The sequence below is a fragment of the Nilaparvata lugens genome, chromosome 13 (genome assembly GCF_014356525.2).
Source record: "Nilaparvata lugens isolate BPH chromosome 13, ASM1435652v1, whole genome shotgun sequence".
NCBI classification, from domain to species: domain Eukaryota; kingdom Metazoa; phylum Arthropoda; class Insecta; order Hemiptera; family Delphacidae; genus Nilaparvata; species Nilaparvata lugens.
Window position 1 is genome coordinate 29022955 of NC_052516.1, and position 19159 is coordinate 29042113.

Sequence of the window (19159 nt, forward strand, 5' to 3'; positions counted from 1 at the left end):
GTTAATCAATACCCACCCTTCATGCACTCAACAGCTATTGACAAGAAGTGAAGTTGATGAAAATAACGCTGATAATCAATAAATCCTTTCAAATAAAATTGAGAGCTTTTCCGTTTTGTTTTTTCGAGGAGAGAGAGGGAGGGAGAGACAACTAGCTACAAATTACATTGATTAGGAAGGGAAGTATTCCATATCATTAGTGGTAAAAAACTGACGCTAATCCATTTTCAATGGTCATTAATGCTGGAACGCGTATTGAGTTTACTAACGACATTTCTATGACTAATGAATGTCTCGTAGTGATTGAAAAACAACTGGAAAAGCGTATGTTGTTTTTCGTTTCACGCCAATTGTAATCTATTCATGAACGTGGAATTTCGCATTGGAAACTCTGTTTTTTGTACCTCTCATCACAAGATTTGATTAAAACAATTGTTTCACACGGATACTCAACATAGATTCTGATACTCTATTATCTACTTGTTACTCAGTATTCTGATGTGCTCGATTGGTACTTCAAATTATTTTCACAAGGCAGAATTATACTTGCAGTGATGAGTTCAGCTCTTGCCAGTTCTTGTTCTGAATTTAACTTTTTCGAAACATAAATTTTAATGGGACTAAATGTTTACATTTATAGAATAAAGAGAAATAAAAAATAATCCATCCCAAAAGTGACTTGGGAGGTATATGAATACCATTAATATGTTGTCTATGTTCATCCCTTACAATAGTTCTCAATATATCTATTTAAAATCTTCTCAAGAAATATATTCGTACGGTTTTTTGGTGGAGAGTCCATCACGGTAAGTTCTCACATAGCCTGAATACATATTTATACATTTATTTTATACATTTTATTTATTTACATTTATTACATTCCTTAATCACAACATCAAATTAATGATTGGGAGAGAATCAACAGGATAAACCCAAAACTGTTCCTCTCCCTAATTTTGATACATTGATACATTAATTTTATACATTGATACATACAATATCATTCTCAACTCATTAATGATTAGGAAAGGAACAACAGGCCTAAAGCCCAAAAACTGTTCCTTTCCCAAATTTGCACAGAAATTGTCCAAATATAGGTAAATTTAGTTTAAATAGATAAATATTTGTGTTTATAACTTTATAGTTTTGTCCAATTTTAGGTTCAAAATATACATAAACTGGAAAATTATAATTTAGATAAGTTGAAAACCAAATTAAATGAAAATATTTCACTAAATCATCACTGATAACTGTAAAATACTGTTAATTATGAATAATACCTAACTGAAAGTAAATATTTTTGACGGAATAATATACATTTTAGCCTAAATACATTATTTTAGTCATCATTTATATTGGTTATTTATTTTGTGAACATACTGTACTTCATAGTAAGCTGGAAGTGTAATTTTTGAATCAGAAAATAAGAAGTCCAAAGATTGAATCATGAGAACAAGAAGGGTGAGTTTGCGAATGGAGCAGAAAATATACTTTATAGTGAATTGGAAAGTGAAATTAAGAAATCAGATGATAAGTAGTGAGATTTAATAAACCACCAGAGTTGAAAAGGATTATTTTGAAAATAAGAGTATGAAAATCACGAAATAACTCATCTATCAGTTACATCAGCAGAGTTGAAAGTGTATTCGAGAATCATTGCAAAAGTAATAATTATTCGAAGTAATAAATCACCTGAATTGTATGGTCTCGTTCGATAATAGAGTATGAAAATGAGGAAATAACTAGCGAAATAGTTGGTTCACAATACGTCCAATGTTGACTGCTGGAGAGAGTTACTACTGGTTGTGGCTTTTTCATGACGTCACACTTCAATTGATTGATGACGTATTACGCTTGGAATGACGACGCTTCAAGAGCTGCTTGTATGTTTGAACAATGTCGCGTGACCCTTTGGATTACGCCCTCGTTACGGAAGGTGTATACACTGACAGACTGTCGGCAGACTCTTTCCAGACGCTAGACTGGCTCTCAGACGCTAGTAAAACGTAGAAAGAGAACAATTATTATTTACTCAAACTTGACCAGCAGTTTATAGAAGAGATTTTGTGATGTGCCTATGAAATTGAATCTGATTTGTGGTAGAACTTAGATAGAACTTGAGATAGAAGTGTTCTTATGTGTCTGTTTTACTATCGAGATTGTACAGATCAGTCGAGAATCGTGAATGCAGCCTGCAAAGATAACAATCTTAGTTGAAAAATATCAATTTCTCATTTCACAAATAGTGGTTGGGTTGGATTAGGTTATGCTATGTGATTTCATTGGGCAGCATCATATAAAGCTCATATATTTGATTGAAAATATTCTATCTTGAATATATTAATTCTCTCGAGTGTTATAATATCAATATTATCATTCTATATAATAGAGAAGGCATCACAAAATGATCAGTTAAGCGTAGAATACAGTTGATTGTCTCTTTTATGTATACTTGTAATATAAATAGATAGAAAAATAAAAATCTTAGTGTTTCAACATTCATGCCATTGTCAAGTCTTGAAAATGGCATCAATGTTGAAACAGATTGTTATAAAATAATTCAAAAAAAGGGTACTGAGATTTCCATTTCTATTTATAAAATACAGTTGATACTCTTAGGGCCGTTTGCACAGTGACAGTTTAAACTAAATTTCATTTTAAACTGGATTAGATTCGTATCAAGTCTAGTTTGTTATGATGTTTTTCATTTCGAGTTTAAACTTCGACCGTGCAAACGGCCCTCAGTTTTCATATTTACGAGAATGAATGAAGAAGATAGATAACGGCATTTGTTTGTCAATACAACATTGAACTCATTGAACTGTCATCAGGACATCAGTCAAGTACATGGATTACTTACAAATTGCTCAATGTAATTGATGTAAATTTTCTAATTCATGTGAATTCCCAATTGTTTATTGTATTGTATTGGTATTGTAAATAGCAACCATTATCAAATTAGTAGCTGATCCAGTAGTGGATCCTGACTGAACAAAGTTTTCAACATTTTATTATTTATTTATCATTATCATTAATTTATATTCATCTGATATTTAAATTATATTCATTTATTATATTGTATTTAGGATATGAGTTGAATTTTCTGTGAATTTGTGTAGTATTGTTTCATTCTATTATTCTATACGATATTCATATAATCAGTGATTTCATTTCCTTATCTGACTGGTCCAGTGGAACCAGTAATGTAATGTAGGATTATAGTTTTGAAATTAGCAAAGTATAAATCATCAATTAAGCATACTCCAATTTATTCACTTATTTGACTGACCTAGTTAAAGCAATATTGAATAATTTTAATTCTGAAATTAACACATTGAAAGATTCATTTATCAATCTAGGAGACTAGGATAGGGCAGGTCCTTTAATTTCCCTTCAACAGTCGACTCCTATCAAGAGTCGGTTTCGATGGGAAACCTCTCAAGTTTTGTAACCGGTAATGAACCATGTACTCAGCCTCAAGTACCTGAAACAGGATGACCCATGTAACATTGCCCACAAATTATTCACTGTCCAAGTGTCCCCGGGAAATAGTGAGCTAAATTTAGATTGTTAACAGGGTTCATGAATGGAAACGATGAAGCTGAAGTACAACTTGTAGTAGGCGTGTCAATGACCTCCCCTTCCCCCCCTTTTATCGTACGGTACCCCCCAAAGTCTCCCTCGATCCCTTCCCCCCCAATCTCCCAAAATAAATTCTCGAGATAAAAAGGTGTAACGCAATCATAATCGTCGCTTGTCACCCTCTCCTCGAGCAGTGATGTCAAGTAGTTTTTTCGCGCGAATAAAATCTATAATTTGTTTGGCGACGGTTGGCAGCACCGGGGTTGGAAGCCCGGGCTGTGACGTCATTGTGGCGGGAAATTTTGCGCGGGAACTTTGTCCCCAGCAATACGGCTGCCCTGTGTCATCTGCGTTTGGGGACTTGCGAGATTGTTGAAAGCCCTGCTCGCTCGTCCTCATGGACTAGACGGCTATTGTCCGTCCCTTCACCATAATATAACTCCATAGCTAACCATATTGTTTGAATACATACATGTGTATAACTATAACAACATAGTTCCTCATATTGTTTTAAAGTTATGTATACATACATAACCAAACTTCATTATTCTCTATATTGTTCAATTATTGCATGTATAATCACTGCTGGGACCTGGGAGTGTATTACAGCATAACTTCATAGTTCCTTATATTGTTCAATTTCATGCATAATATGTAATTATTACTCCACATACTATTCCAGCATAGCTCGCTGTCTATGGCAAATAGGCTGCATAACTAGCCTATATTCTTCAACATATTGTTTGAATGCATTGATCTATAACTGAAGTTCATGGTTCAATCATTACATGTTTGATAACTGGATAAAGTGTATCACATCATAACTTCAAAGTTCCTCATATTGTTCAATTTCATACATGTATACATGACTGTATTCCAACGTAACACTATGTATATTGCAGATACACTGCATAACTGTTTAAACTTTGTAACTATCTATTATAACATAATACTGTATTATTTTGAAGAAAATATTGATGAGTTCATGACAATGTGACCAGTACTCACGTGAGTACTAATTTCTATAACTTTAATTCAAAAAAATTGACTGTAGTGTCATGAGAAATAGTTGAAAAGGAATTATGAATTAGCCAGCAGAGAAAGGTCGAGAGAAAATAATTAATACTATGTTACTTCCAGTTATTAATTGCATGCAACTCGACAGCTGATTTATGATGAATAATTGTATAGTCTGATTTTTACGGTAATATTGGCGTTAGAAGGAGACTCCTTTTCCTTTTGTATTATCCTTAAAATACAAAATTTCAATAAAAACCTATATACGTCGACGCGAAATTCAAAAAGCAACATACATGTCAAATTTCTTGGAAATCTATTACTGCGTTTCGCCGTAAATGCGGAACATAAATATAAACATAAAGAGAAATGCAAAACCGTCGACTTGAATCTTGAAACTCACTTCGCTCGGTCAATTATGACAAATAATGAAATTGTATTCTTTCATTCTTGAACAAAATATTATATTCCGATTTGTTGGGTGAGTGTAACGATTTGTACAATCATTTTATTGATAGTGTATTTTGTGTGTGTTTTTAGGAGGGTCGGGACCTAGCTACAAGCCCACGCAGGCAGGCCAATCCAGGCAACAATGGAGGAAACTTGCGACCCAAGGAGCCCCCTCCCATGGTCGTTCAGGGTGACTTCAGAAAGGTACAAATCATTTTATCACATATATACACAAGCATATGCTATCATAGGCCAACAAGAAATAGAAACATTGAAAGAGTCGAAAACTTGTTTGGCCTATGTAGCCGGTAGACATTGCTGTGTCTGGTCTGCAACTGAACTTCAAATTGATAATTCATAATCCAATCATCATCTAAAGCACAATAGAACAATCAACGAATCTCATTACAGTGTTTGCCAGCACAATTCACAGGTTGTTCACAAATGAATATCGGGATTTCAACTTTCAACTCTTGATAATATTCATTACATTGGAGATTCAGTTAGAAATGATATATCAAGTGTAAAAGAAGCCTAAACATTTGTGTTTGTTGGCATGATTGCACGAATTCATGCAATATTCCCTTTGCAATTTGCTAGAATTAACTATACTATAGTGAGGTCCACGTTATTATGGCAGTGTTTGATTAGCAATGGTATTACTATTCTAAAGTATGGTGGGAAGAAAAGAAATGGCTATAGTGGTCGTTCAGGGTTTTAATAATAACAAAAATATTATATAATAAAATTATAGGTCTGAAAATAAAAATGTGTGCTATTAACTATTATCCCACTTTACCTAAAAAAGAGTCCCTTGGCCTGCTCCTCAAGGTCCCGTTAAACCACTCCCGACTTTAAATAAAAAAAAAAATATATAAAAAAACTCTGCCAGTTGATTGAATCAAAAACACCAGCTTTCCCTGAAAGATTCAAATCCTGAAAATACAATTATGTAGGTTTAAACTGCCCGGACTGCGACAGCCTATAATTGAATTCTCAAGACAGAATCATTCAGGTAACCAATGCCTAATGTTGCCTTCACGAAACGTGATAAAACACACGTTTCATCTTTGTACATTGAAGATCTTCTCGCTTTATCAATTACATTTATTAATTATATCCGTGACCAGATTTCCAATTCACAAAATAATATTTCAAAATTGATTAGGTTTTGATGTCATGTATGACACTATCCTTGTCTATCATTCAACAAAGCGGATAGCGCTATCTCGTTCTCGCTTTGCTCTGTTGCCAGATCGTCTTTTCACAATGCAGAATTAATAATTGATTAAGAAAATATTTTATCTTAATTATAAGAACTCATTATTAAATTATTGAAAAATATAATTTCTTGCTTAATAAAATATAATTGATTATTTTAAACGAGAATGGACAGTTAATATTACATCAATAAACCTGTATCAGCTACCGTTTATGGAAGGCATTGACAAGACTGAGGATCGGCAACGTTGCTCTCCTATCTTTCTCCACTGCCATTATAACGTGGACCTCACTATAGAGTTGAAACAACCTTCAACTTAGAGCGATATGTGGAACAGAGAAATGGAGGGGGTAAAGTACCAGATCAGCCAATTACAGTGATGAATAGAGTAATAGAAAGATGCGCGGTTGCCAAGTTGACGATCAGACTCACTCAACGCAGTGCTTCCAGACAGCAATCTAGGCATGCGTATCATGAGGTGCTGAAGACTACAGAACGCTGCGTCCGTTCAGTTCCAGTTTCAGTTTTTCAGGTCCTCACTGCAGTCAATAGACCGAGGAATTGTCAAATATTATAATATAATTATCAGATATTAATAATCTGTCTCCACAAATGTTGCGTATGATCCTCTGTGTAGTACGGCAACATCGCCGCCGCTGTATTCTTACGCTCCTCTGCTCCGCATATCCCACCAAGTCGGAAGTAGTTTTAGATCGACTATAAAATTGATTCACTAGATTAAACTAGTCAGAATTGTTTTTAAGACGACTAATACACAGGGAAAGTAGTGACGGCAAGTGACTGTTAATAGTTATTTGTGCAACTAGTGCGCAAAGTGTCAGTTTGCTGCACCGAAAGAAACGTTTACTTGAGTGACGGCAAGTGACTGTTAATAGTTATTTGTGCAACTAGTGCGCAAAGTGTCAGTTTGCTGCACCGAAAGAAACGTTTACTTGGAATGGTTTCTTGAGTGCAGCAGAGGAACTTTGCGCACGTATTTCACATTAAGTTTTTCCTACAGTTACCATTGAATATGAAAAGTGGGTAATTATGGGTAAAATTGCCTGAAATCCATCAAATGTTTTTCTGTGTAATTTTATTATTGATAAAAACCTTAATCCTAAAATCCTAAAGTCCTCGTTGTCCTTTGTTATAATATCTAATTAATAATAATTAGCGCGTTGTGCTTCGTTGCACCTCTGCTCACTATAGCAGCCACAGCAGTCACTGTTACCAACTTCATTTTGATTTTGCTGCACTGTTGCTCCATATAACCTACTAAGTATTTTGCGTTGCCATGTTGCAAATCTGGAGTGCAGAAAAATTTTTCCCGCACTAGAGCGGAAAAGTGATTCTTTGCGTTCTGTAATCAGTGCAGCAATGGCCACTTTTCAACGTAACTGTAGGAAAAAAGAATTTTTCATTAAGACACTTTTCATCAATTTTCACATAGTTAGTTCTCTTGTAACTTGAAATTGATGAGAAGTCATGAAATGAAAAAAATCACTGGCTGCCACTCATTTGCTGTCTCTATTCTTCTCATGTATATGAACCGTTCAAGGGTCGCTTAATGACAGGGCTTGTTATGCATGGCCTCCACCTAGTCCTGACCTAATGCCATACAATATTCAATGCTGGGCTTCATCAAAGATCGTGTGTTCGTGTCTTCGCTACCAACTGACCTTGCTGAATTAGGAAACTGCATTGAATCATTGATCACTTATCACATATCACTGAATCAATGAATCACTTGAGGGACTCTGCTATGTTACTTTACTTGCCCTACTACCATAGGTAAGGAAAGTATTGCTTTCCAAAAAAAATTAAGGTACCCCAATTTCAAGTTTTCTATACGTTTCAAGGTCCCCTGAGTCCAAAAACATGATTTTTGGGTGTTAGTCTGTGTGTGTGTATGTATGTGTGTGTGTGAGTGTGTGTGTGTGTGTGTGTGTGTGTGTGTGTGTGTGTGTGTGTGTGTGTGTGTGTGTGTGTGTGTGTGTATGTGTGTATGTCTGTGAACACGATAACTCAATTCCTAATTAACCGATTGACTTGAAATTTTAAACTCAAGGTCCTTATACCATGAGGACCTGACTATTAGAAATTCAATAAAATCCAATTCAAGATGGCGGAAAATATGGCGGATAATTACTAAAAAACCATGTTTTTCACGGTTTTCTCGAAAACGGCTCTAACGATTTTCTTCAAATTTATACCATGGATATGTAAGCCCTATCATCTGACATTATTCTCATTTCTGAGAAAATTGCAGGAGCTCCGTAATATTCTTTAGAAAAATGGCGGATAGTTACCAAAAAACCATGTTTTTCACGATTTTCTCAAAAATGACTTCACCGATTTATTTCAAATTCATACCCTGTATAGTTATCTATCAGCTCTATCAACTGGCATGAGTCTTTTTTCTGGGAAACTAATGGGGTCCACCCCATCCTTGAGAAATTGACTTTGTAAACTCCCTCTCGTGCATGAGGTACGTAGGTAGAGCAGTTTATTTAAAGAACACATAGTCGAGATATTTCATCTGTAAATCAAAAACAGCTGTTTTGACGACTTCTAAAAAATCATCGAATTTCACAATTTACACAAAGATAAAAGTACTCTGAAAACAATTCTGTGGGTAGATGACACAAGTGATAAGTCACATTTTTGACCATATTGAGTTATGCATATGGTTGTGTTCAGAAAAATTAGATCTATAAGATGGTATAACTAAATATGTTGTACCTTTTTAAATAGCTGAGATATAGACCTTGCTTAAGCCTGATACTGCATTTTCTTCCAACCCCAAGTTGACAAAATTGATAAGTAATATATCTCAACACTCTTCTACGGTTTGTATATAATCCAATATCAAAAGATGACAAAATTTGATAAGTGTATGTACTGGTAGGCTATTATAAAATCTGAAAATCAATAACCCATATGAGAACTACATAAACCATACAACTTTGCAAACAGTTCAAGTTTGGTTAACTTGATCAATACGCTTGTAAATAATATCAATTAATTTTAAAAAATATATTCAAATTTCTATAAAATCGATTTTTAAGATATTCCATATACTGTTACATTGTGATTTGAAACATTTGGCAGATGCCAAAACATGATATCTCTGACATCACTGCAAAAATTCTCAATAGTTATTTAAATAAATTGTTTTATCCCTTGATATTTTCTATTAAATAGTCGAGGATCAGCTGATTATATTAGTGTAAAATGGGTAAGACTATTAAATAGTCGAGGATCAGCTGATTATATTAGTGTAAAATGGGTAAGACTATTAAATAGTCGAGGATCTCTGATTATATTAGTTAAAATGGGTGGAGAAAAAATATTATAGATAATGTTTGCAGCTATGCCAAACTTTCAAATTGCTCTCCTGAAAAGTTTACAAATTATGACTTATCAGCTTGTGTCATCTACCCACAGAATTATATATACACATATACAGTAGTCTGATCGTAGTTTCAAATATGTTACCGCCAATCGTCATTATGTTATTCCCCTAAGTTATTCCTCGTTCGAGAATGAGGCTTACAGTTCAATGGGCAAGGAAAGTTATGTGAGTGTACCACACCAGATTTTTTTTGGTATGCGTCATGTGACAAATTGTATAGTGAGTTGTCCACGTTATAATGGCAGTGGAGAAAGATAGGAGAACAAATTTGCCGATCCTCTTTTTTGTTAATGCCTTCTATAGACGGTAGCTGATACAGGTTTATTGATGTAATATTAACTGTTCATTCTTGTTTAAAATAATCAATTATATTTTATTGAGCAAGAAATTATATTATTCAATAATTCCATAATTAAGATGAAATATTTTGTTAATTAATAATCATTATACATTGTTGAAATACGATTTTGCAACAGAGCAAACCGAAAAAGAGATAGCGCTATCTGCTTTGTTGAATGATAGACAAGGATAGCAATACCATTACCAATGAAACACTGCCATTATTACGTGGGCCTGACTATAGTCATATTGAACGATCATATGGTTCTTGTTAAAACTGTTCGAGTTGCTTTCTCAAACCCCTATTCTAGATTATCTTGAAATTCTGCAAGTGATAGTATGGAATACAAGAATGCAATTTATTTTTGACGTACCCAGTCTTAAATGCTGCAGTTTACATGCAGACATAATTATTCACACCATTCACATCCTGAATAATACTGCAAGCGTTTAAATGAATTGCTAATAATCTTGAACATTATCTGTTTATACGCTCTAGTTTTTATTTCTAAACAGAGATTAATTGATGGTTTCTACCATTTAAACTGCTGTAAAAGTGTCCTGGCTGTAGTGGTGGTAAGAAATAGTTACTAGAATCAGCCATCTCCTAGTTACGTGACTGGAAAATCTAGTATCATTACTTGGCTACAGCTTTTAGGGGGTGGTAGGGGTGGAAAAGAGGGGGGATAAGTACCACGTTCTTCCAGTAATTTCTCTTGGCATCTTGGAACTAGTCCAGTTCTGTAATTAATTTTAAGAGGTTGTCTCTCTCTTCAACTTATTCTATCACCCTTCTTTACTCTTATAACTCGTTTCTACTTTATTTTTCTGGCTTTTAATCAACCAACACTTGAGTGATTCCCTGTTCTTAAATCAATTGTGCACTGCATAAGTTATATTTAATCAGAAAAATTCATCTACGTGAGTCGTGAGGATAGTTTTACATCTCAGGATCGTGTTCTAAATTTTTAGTTTTTGAATTTGATTTGTAGTGTACGTTACACCTTTAGTAATTTATTCATGATTTCTCAAGATATAATTTTATTTATCTGAATTGGTCCTTGGATTATGAGAATCTAGATCAAATAAACAAATTCATTTTTTGTCTCTCTCCCCTTTTGTTACTATTCTCTAAAAACAGCTTATAACTTAATTATAAGATTTCTCTAATTGAACAGATAATAACGTTAACCATGAGGCTCAAGACATTAACTGATTATAAGATAGCTTATTTGGTTCATTAGACGTTTTTTTCTATTTTTTCTATAAAATACCAACTGGCCTATAGAGAAATAAATTAAAAACGTTTCGGTTGCACGTTTCTTCGTTGATGAATTTTGTTGTATTTTGTGCTTAGGTGAGTGGAATTTCGACGGAAATCTTCCGGCAGCTGGAGACAGTTGAGAACGACCATGACGCGACGACTGCAGCCGCACTGGAGGCGGTTGAACGACGCGGCGAAATGGTCGTGCGGCTGTTGGACACCTCTTCCCTTCTACAACAGAAGGTATCACATCCATTCATTCGTTAATTTATTCATTCATTCATAAGCAATCCTACAATTCAGATGAAACAACAGACAATTGCCCAAAACTGCTCCGAACCCAAATTTGAAAAAGACAGCCTTGGAGGTTATGAACAGTTGATGATTTAATTGTATATAATTGAGATGAGAGCAACAGGTAACTCCAAGACTGCTTCAACCCCAAATTTGAAATAGACCAGACTCTGAAGATTATATAGAGTTGATGAATTGGTTTACACACAGTTCTAATTTCAAACAATTATTTACTCGACAATAGTAAGACTCACTTATACATTGATAAAACGATATAGAAATCTTGAAGTACCCTTTATTTTTTAAAAACTTTAAAATCAAGGGTACTTCAAGATTTTTATATTGTTTTTTTTTTTAATTTTAGAAAGTAGCCCATGTGAACACTTTCAAGTGTTTCTATTGATACATACAATATAATTATTATTAGTGGACTTGTAAAATGCTTTTTTGAGAATAAGACATCTCGCTTCACCGAAGGCCATTTGAAAAAAACTGATTGGTTTCCATGGCATTGAATCACGGATGAAATTCAACAAGCTTTTGTGCAACGGCGCCCTTGTCTACAATTGCAAAACACAGTTCATAGGGATGAAAAAACGTTCAGGCTGTTTTGTGTGAATAGACGATTCATATTTGACTTTGACTCTTCATGGATTCTATTCAACCATGTTTCTATGTTTTGAGACACTTTAAGCTGCCTACAGACTCTATGCGCCAACAACACGCACATTTCACTTTGATGTTCAGCTTATTATATCTGTATTTTTACAGAAACAGTAAGACACAGATATTAAAACCATAGGTATATCCGATGAAAAGCGAAATGCCAGTGTTCGTGGCGCATGAGTCTGTATGCAGCTTCAGATAACATTACAGCCATTCTCATAATTTCTCAATTCTATTTATACTATCTATCTTTCTGTGGAAGTGTCTCTAAATAATTATTATTTATAATTGAGTTATCAAGTGATTATTTAGTGATCATAAGTAATAAATGAGTGATAATTTAATAAAAACTATATAAAACTTGTAGTACCCTTTTATTAAACCATTTTAAATACTTTAAAACATTTTAACGACCAGTTTCGACCTACTTTGGTCATTTTCAAGTTAAAATGTCCCATGTGTAATAATTTGTAATTACTTGAAGGTGGGAGGTGCCCAGCAGCTTCATAAGCGATTCATGGCGATGGAAGACACGAGGCATGCAGTCAAGTTGGTGGAAATTGTCAAGCGGCCCGGACAGACTTTGGGACTCTACATACGTGAGGTTAGTCACATCACTTTCACTTCACTTAAATCATAGACTACTAGATAAGTCAATACATTAACAATATCATACCTCCATTAATCCAAATGTAAGATAAATCAAGTCGAAATTACTAATTTAATCAACAGTCTTCATGACGAGAATTTCACTAGTTCAAACTTATCTTCCAGTTTAAGTGATCAGACAAATCGTTCAATCGAAAATACACCCTAGATTTCCATTATTTTTCGACAATCGGGGAATATGTTACTCTCGGTGATCCGAAAAAGCTAAAATCAAATTTTGAATCACAATATTAAAAATAACTAATTCATCTACATTTTGATCCACGTGATTCAGGTTTTGGCTTTCATGCTCCAGTTTCTATGCTGAGAATGGAGTATGAGTTTTGGAGATTAAGAATTATTTGGATTTTGGTTCTCATAATAGAAGTGACGATGAGTTTTGAGAATTCAGACCGATTTGGGATTTGATAATATGCATGGAAAGGTTCGATGAGATTAAGCTTCTAGACCAGCTTTTGAAAAAATGATAGAATGACATTATCACCACTACTTATTGCTGAGCAGTTGTCACGATAGTGACAGAACCGTGTCTCAAAAATAATTTAATTATAATTAAATTATTTTTGAGACACGGTTCTGTCACTATCGTGACACAGTGAAGTCTCATGAACTTTCATCAGTTCGGAAGCCTTTGTTGTACTTTACTTAACAAGCTCTAAGCTTTCTTTTCTTGCATACATTGCACAACGTTTTGCATGAGTATCAGTTACCTTGTTGATCTAATCTAATTTCTCCCAGAGTTGCAATCTGTCTAAGGAGGAAAATAATCCAATTAAGGTTTCCTAGAATAATATTCAACCAGAACACTGCTCGTTGGCAATATACCTTGTACATGCATTGTATCATACATATATCAAACATTTTACAATTAATTTGAAGAAAACTGTTTTCAAAAATGACGGTCCAAATCTACAAACCACTATCCAATTTAATTCACTCAGTATGGGTCCTAACAGGTTTCGATCACCTACCATTTTGTATTTCGTCTGCTATTGTCGGTGTATCCTAGAAGACTGTATTGTCTATTCTGAAGCTTCCAATGCGAATCGGTGAAGAACAGAAACTTGATTTTTTCATAATATTCACTAGAGCTGAAGTTAAGTTTGCAATTGTAGCTTTTTGACAGCTCTTTTTTTTAATAATAATAATTTATTGATGCTTCTTCACTTTCACAACAATTGAAAACACACAAAATAGTTTCCATACATCATAAAAATATAAAAATAATCAGATGGCTCACAAGACTTTAGTCTGATCGTGAGCCTAAGGAAAATACAAACAAGAAATTACAAAAAAAGGTGAAAAACTACTACGGTAAGCAAAAGAAGAAGAACAAGATGTTTCAAAAACAAAAGAAACTATAGTAAGATTAATAAATATGTTAACAAAGAGAGGAAAGAAACTACTAGAGTGTCGACAGATCAAAGAAACTAATACTAAATCTGAATTTCATATCCATTGAAATTCCGATGTCAGATGCCCCGGATTCCTGCTATCAGACAAAATAATAAGAATAAAAATATTTTATTTTCCGTAATATTTCATTACAACATATTATGACACACACAGTAATACACAGAATGATATTTATATAAGAAAAATAATACATAACTACTTTACAGTTATTACGAAAAATAATTAGGTTGCCCCAAGGTTAGAAACCTGCTTTGTGTCAACCATCTAAATCAATAACCATTTTAAATAAAAAAGAGATGGCTTTCTAGTCACTGTACTCCGCAGTAAAGCAAAATGCATCAAGAGATCATAAAAATTAAAAATTGGGGGAAGTTTGCATTTTTTAAGATTTTTTGAAAACTATGGATTATAGAAAATCCATGGATATCTCAATTCGGTATAAATAACTTTTATCAACGACTTGATACAAAGGCACGTTGTTATCATTTTTATAAATAACAGGAAAAACTATAAATAATAATCATAGTCTAACAATAGACTATAAATAACAAAAGTAGTGGAAATGAAGCAGTCACTGAAATAAGTGTGAATCACTTGTTAGCCACTAGGAGTAGCCTACTTTTTATACTTCTTACTTACTAGTTGGTGCTACAGCTCATTCAGAGCCTTGACCTCCTTCAAAATACCTCTCCATTCGTCTCTATTGGTAGCCTTACGTCTCCATCCCCTGACACCCAGCTTCCTAATATCAATCAATCAATTTTATTCAAATCGACACAATACAATATACATAAAAGAAATCCAAACACAAAAAAAACACAATCTAAAATAAATTTCTAATAAAATACAAACATAGGCTTCATGGCGGGATGTGCTGAAAGGAAAAAAGGAGGAAAAATACCTAGCCAACTATGGTTTCCCATGTAATAGGCAGGTAGAGGGTATTGAAGTAAGGAATGAAGGCTGAAGAGGAGAATATCGTCCTCCACATTCTCTTGCCAACGGCTTCGTGAACTTATTACACTGATTTACTGATTATCTATGTTTACATTGCAGGGTAACGGAATCGACCGTTCGGACGGAGTGTTCATCTCGCGCATCGCCCTGGAGTCGGCCGTCTACAACTCGGGCTGCCTCAAGGTGGGCGACGAGATCCTCGCCGTCAACCTGGTTGACGTCACTCGCATGAGTCTCGACGATGTCGTTATCATCATGTCCATTCCAAGGTACGCCTCTTCAAAATCCTCTCAAAAAACAACTGTTTTCAACACGTTTTGTGAAAAATCACAAAAACTTCAAGGGAAAAATTCCAGTTACACACATCGATTTTTTTCAAATCAAAATTTTCATCCACGATTCAAACGTTTGGGGGTCCTGCCAAACCCAAAGGTTTTTCGGCGGGTGTCAGTTACAGAGAAACAAGTCACATATTATTAAGTTAAATAAACTTGGACAAAATAATTATGACACTTCAAAGATTCCAATTATAAGATGAAAGAAGACAAAAATACAGAGTACAAAAAGGAAATAAGAAATATAGTTCAAATTTTGCTAGAGAACTAATAAAAAGGGAAAAATTTCTGCTGGACATACGATTTTTTACCAACTTCATAAATTCTATTAGATTCAACATAACTTGACAAGCATATGATTTGTATCTGAACGTATAATGTATTCCCCAAATTCCTTTCAATTTGGTGGAATTTATGAAGACGGCAAAGAATCGTACCTCCAAGAATTGCTGTATGTGTAGCTTAAGGATAGCCGACCTGAGGATTGTGACTGAGAAAAATCTATTCACTTGAGTCCAATATCTTTTTTTAAATTTTCTATTCCATTTCAAATCTCCGCCTCGTTGGGACGAGGTGCACGTCATAGTTATACGTTTTCAATCTATTAGTACAGTCTCCACTGGTAATTCACATAATGAATACAACATACTTCCCAGGAGATAGTGTTTCTGCCAACTTCTGAAGCTCAGTAACAACTTCTAAACTGTTTCACTGGATTTCTCAATGAGATTTGAATATCACATGAGAACTCATTTTATATGAGAATGTGTATAATATTCCATCAGTTTATGTAGAGCTACTTGATAGTTCTATTATATAGAATCACTAGTACCTTTTCATTTTCTTTGATTATGCTTGATCACTTGATAATGGACTGAATAACCGAAACCAGTCATGGCATCAGATAGAATGAAAGGATACTAGTTATCTGTATGATAATCAAATCAAAACAAATCAAATTTTAATCTCTTCAGGAACAGTTTACAAAGTAATGAGAAATACATCACATAGCCCACAAAATAAGCATTAGACTAGTAATACAGTATTTCACAAACAACAAAATAGCACTTTATCATTACCACGAATTCATGAGAGGGTATGATGTTATAAATTTTCTACAACAATGTGGCCTTTTTGTTGTACCTCTAGGCGTTTGGTGCTGATAACGCGGCAGCCTAGGGCGTCAGGCGCCGGCAGTCACATGCAGATGATGGCCACTCAGCCTAGGCAGCTGGAGCCCAAGCCTCCGCCCATCGTTGTCATCAAGAAGGAGTTGACGCGTGACGAGGGGCCTGATGACGAGGATGACGATAACGGACATTCCGACATCAGAAGGTGAGTGGAATTCAGTACATAAAGTCAGTCTTGAATGAATGGGAAACATTTACGTTCTTCATTCATTTGATGACAAAAATACGTGGTGGAAGAGAAAACAGGCATAGTCCTTACTATTTCTAGCACAATTTTTGAAAATGGAGTCCAAATTTTCAGTTCATGTTCTAATTTCTGTTCATGCCAGAGGTTTTTCCACTCCAAAAATGATCCGGGAGAAATGTATGATAAATTTCGAATTTTGAAGTTTAAACAATAAAGCCAGTGAACACAAATTAATTCCAAAGTTTGAAATAATTGATAACAGTTTGAAGTGATTCTCAATATTGAAAAATTCTTCAATTATTTTCCAAATTTATTTCGCACAACATAGCCTAATACATTATTACAAAACATTGTACCAGCTAAAAATACAAAATCCACTTTGATTACAACTTATTTTAACATCATTTGTTTTGCTTTAAAGGACAAAAACATGAAGAAAATCAACCAAATCAGTGGTTTTCAGGCTTCTATGTTCAATCAGAACTACTTTCTACTGACATTCAATCACAATATAATGAAGGTCCACATTAGAAGCAATATTAGTCTTCATGATGTAATGAATCACATTCCTACTCAATAATACAATAAATACATCAACAATATAAAATACACGGCAAATGCTTTAAAGAAATTGGTTACATGATATCAGTGAACAAGGCAATTTACAACAAATTTATAATTGGAATTCTCACGATGATTTAAAGGTGCGTACAGAATTAAATGCCACTGACACGCGCACATAAAGTGGATCATGTTTCAATTTTCCTCAGCTTATTACTTCACTGGTTCTGTACAAATTCTGATATAATAAGTACAGCATCAGCTGATGAAGAGTGAAATGCGCGTGTTCGTGGTGCATAAGTATGTAAGTACCCAAACATGAAGAGACACTTAAAACAAAAATCAAATCAATTTTTATTGTTCACATCGGTGAATACACATCAAATAATTACATCAAAATAACATCAGATAATTACAAATAATCACATAGGGCCACATTGAAAAACAGCAAAATATAAAATCAAAATATTCCAGAAAAATGTCTCACATTATTCATAGTATAATTATCATTCAACAGTAATGAACTAACAGTAGCTATAATTAATCTACAATAGAACTTAAATAATCAATTGCTTCTGAACAACAACACAACAATAATTAATTCTGCACAAAGCTTACTTTCCTATTATTGAGGACACCTTAGACCAGTTATAGAATAGACTCGGCCCATTGTGCCGTGAGTCTCTAAACTGAGAGTCGATGAAGCCAACATCTACTGCCATATCGCCAAATCGTGACGTCAGCATCAGATAGGAAACTTTTCTGTAGAGTTTGCTTACATTGTTTTCCATAGCAGATTGTGTCTATTCCAGTGGGAGCGCAGCAGGAGTTTACCATTTTAATGAATAATAATTTACATCCTTCTGAAATAGACACAATCTGAAAGTTTTTTATCCGATGATGACGTCACGATTTGGCGATATGGCAGTAGATGTTGGCTTCAGAGGGTAGACTTCCCAGCGTGTCTATTCTATAACTGGTCTAAGGAGGAAACATACCACCACTTAAAAGTAGTTGTTCACGATCTTTGACTACCTGTTGTCGCGTTGAGCCCGGGTCAAAATTGATTTTTTTTCTATGTTTTTGTGGTTTTAGAGACCACCATCATCACCACCAACAGTCGCAACACCACCAGTCGCAACAGCAACAAGGACACCACCACATGAACGGTGGTGACAGTGGTGACAGACGGATGCAGGCCTCTCGCTCACAACTGGGTCTGGGCAGTTTGCAGCATCAGCATGCCCCCCACCACCACCAACAGCATCAGCAGCCAGGTCTGCATGAGTCCAACGGAGACATCAACAGCTCCTACCTCTACTACAACTCACGGCCCCCCAGCAACGAACAGCATCGTGCGTCCACGGTGAGAAACTAAAGTGAAATCCACGTTATAATGGCAGTGTTTGATTAGCGATGGTATTGCTATCCTTTTCTATCATTCAACAAAGCAGATAACGCTACCTCTTTCTCGCTTTGCTCTGTTGCCAGTTCGTCTTTTAACAATGAAGAATTGATAATTCTAATTTATTTTTTCACTATTGACTCCTCTGGCTCCTTCATTTTTCATGTTAGCTTGATTTTGTTTTAAA

The 19159-nt window shown here is 34.6% G+C and overlaps 1 protein-coding gene across 4 annotated transcripts in view; it reads left to right on the plus strand.

Moving 5' to 3' along the window:
* LOC111047732 (rho GTPase-activating protein 100F) overlaps window positions 1-19159 on the plus strand; it is a 127801-nt gene that overhangs the window by 65566 nt on the left and 43076 nt on the right. For all 4 annotated transcript variants that reach the window (XM_039440254.1, XM_039440256.1, XM_039440257.1 and 1 more), the window contains 6 exons: window positions 5140-5253; window positions 11386-11535; window positions 12737-12856; window positions 15394-15563; window positions 16779-16964; window positions 18663-18933. In XM_039440254.1, the coding sequence (XP_039296188.1) occupies window positions 5140-5253; window positions 11386-11535; window positions 12737-12856; window positions 15394-15563; window positions 16779-16964; window positions 18663-18933 (1011 nt within the window). The remainder of the gene's footprint in view (window positions 1-5139; window positions 5254-11385; window positions 11536-12736; window positions 12857-15393; window positions 15564-16778; window positions 16965-18662; window positions 18934-19159) is intronic.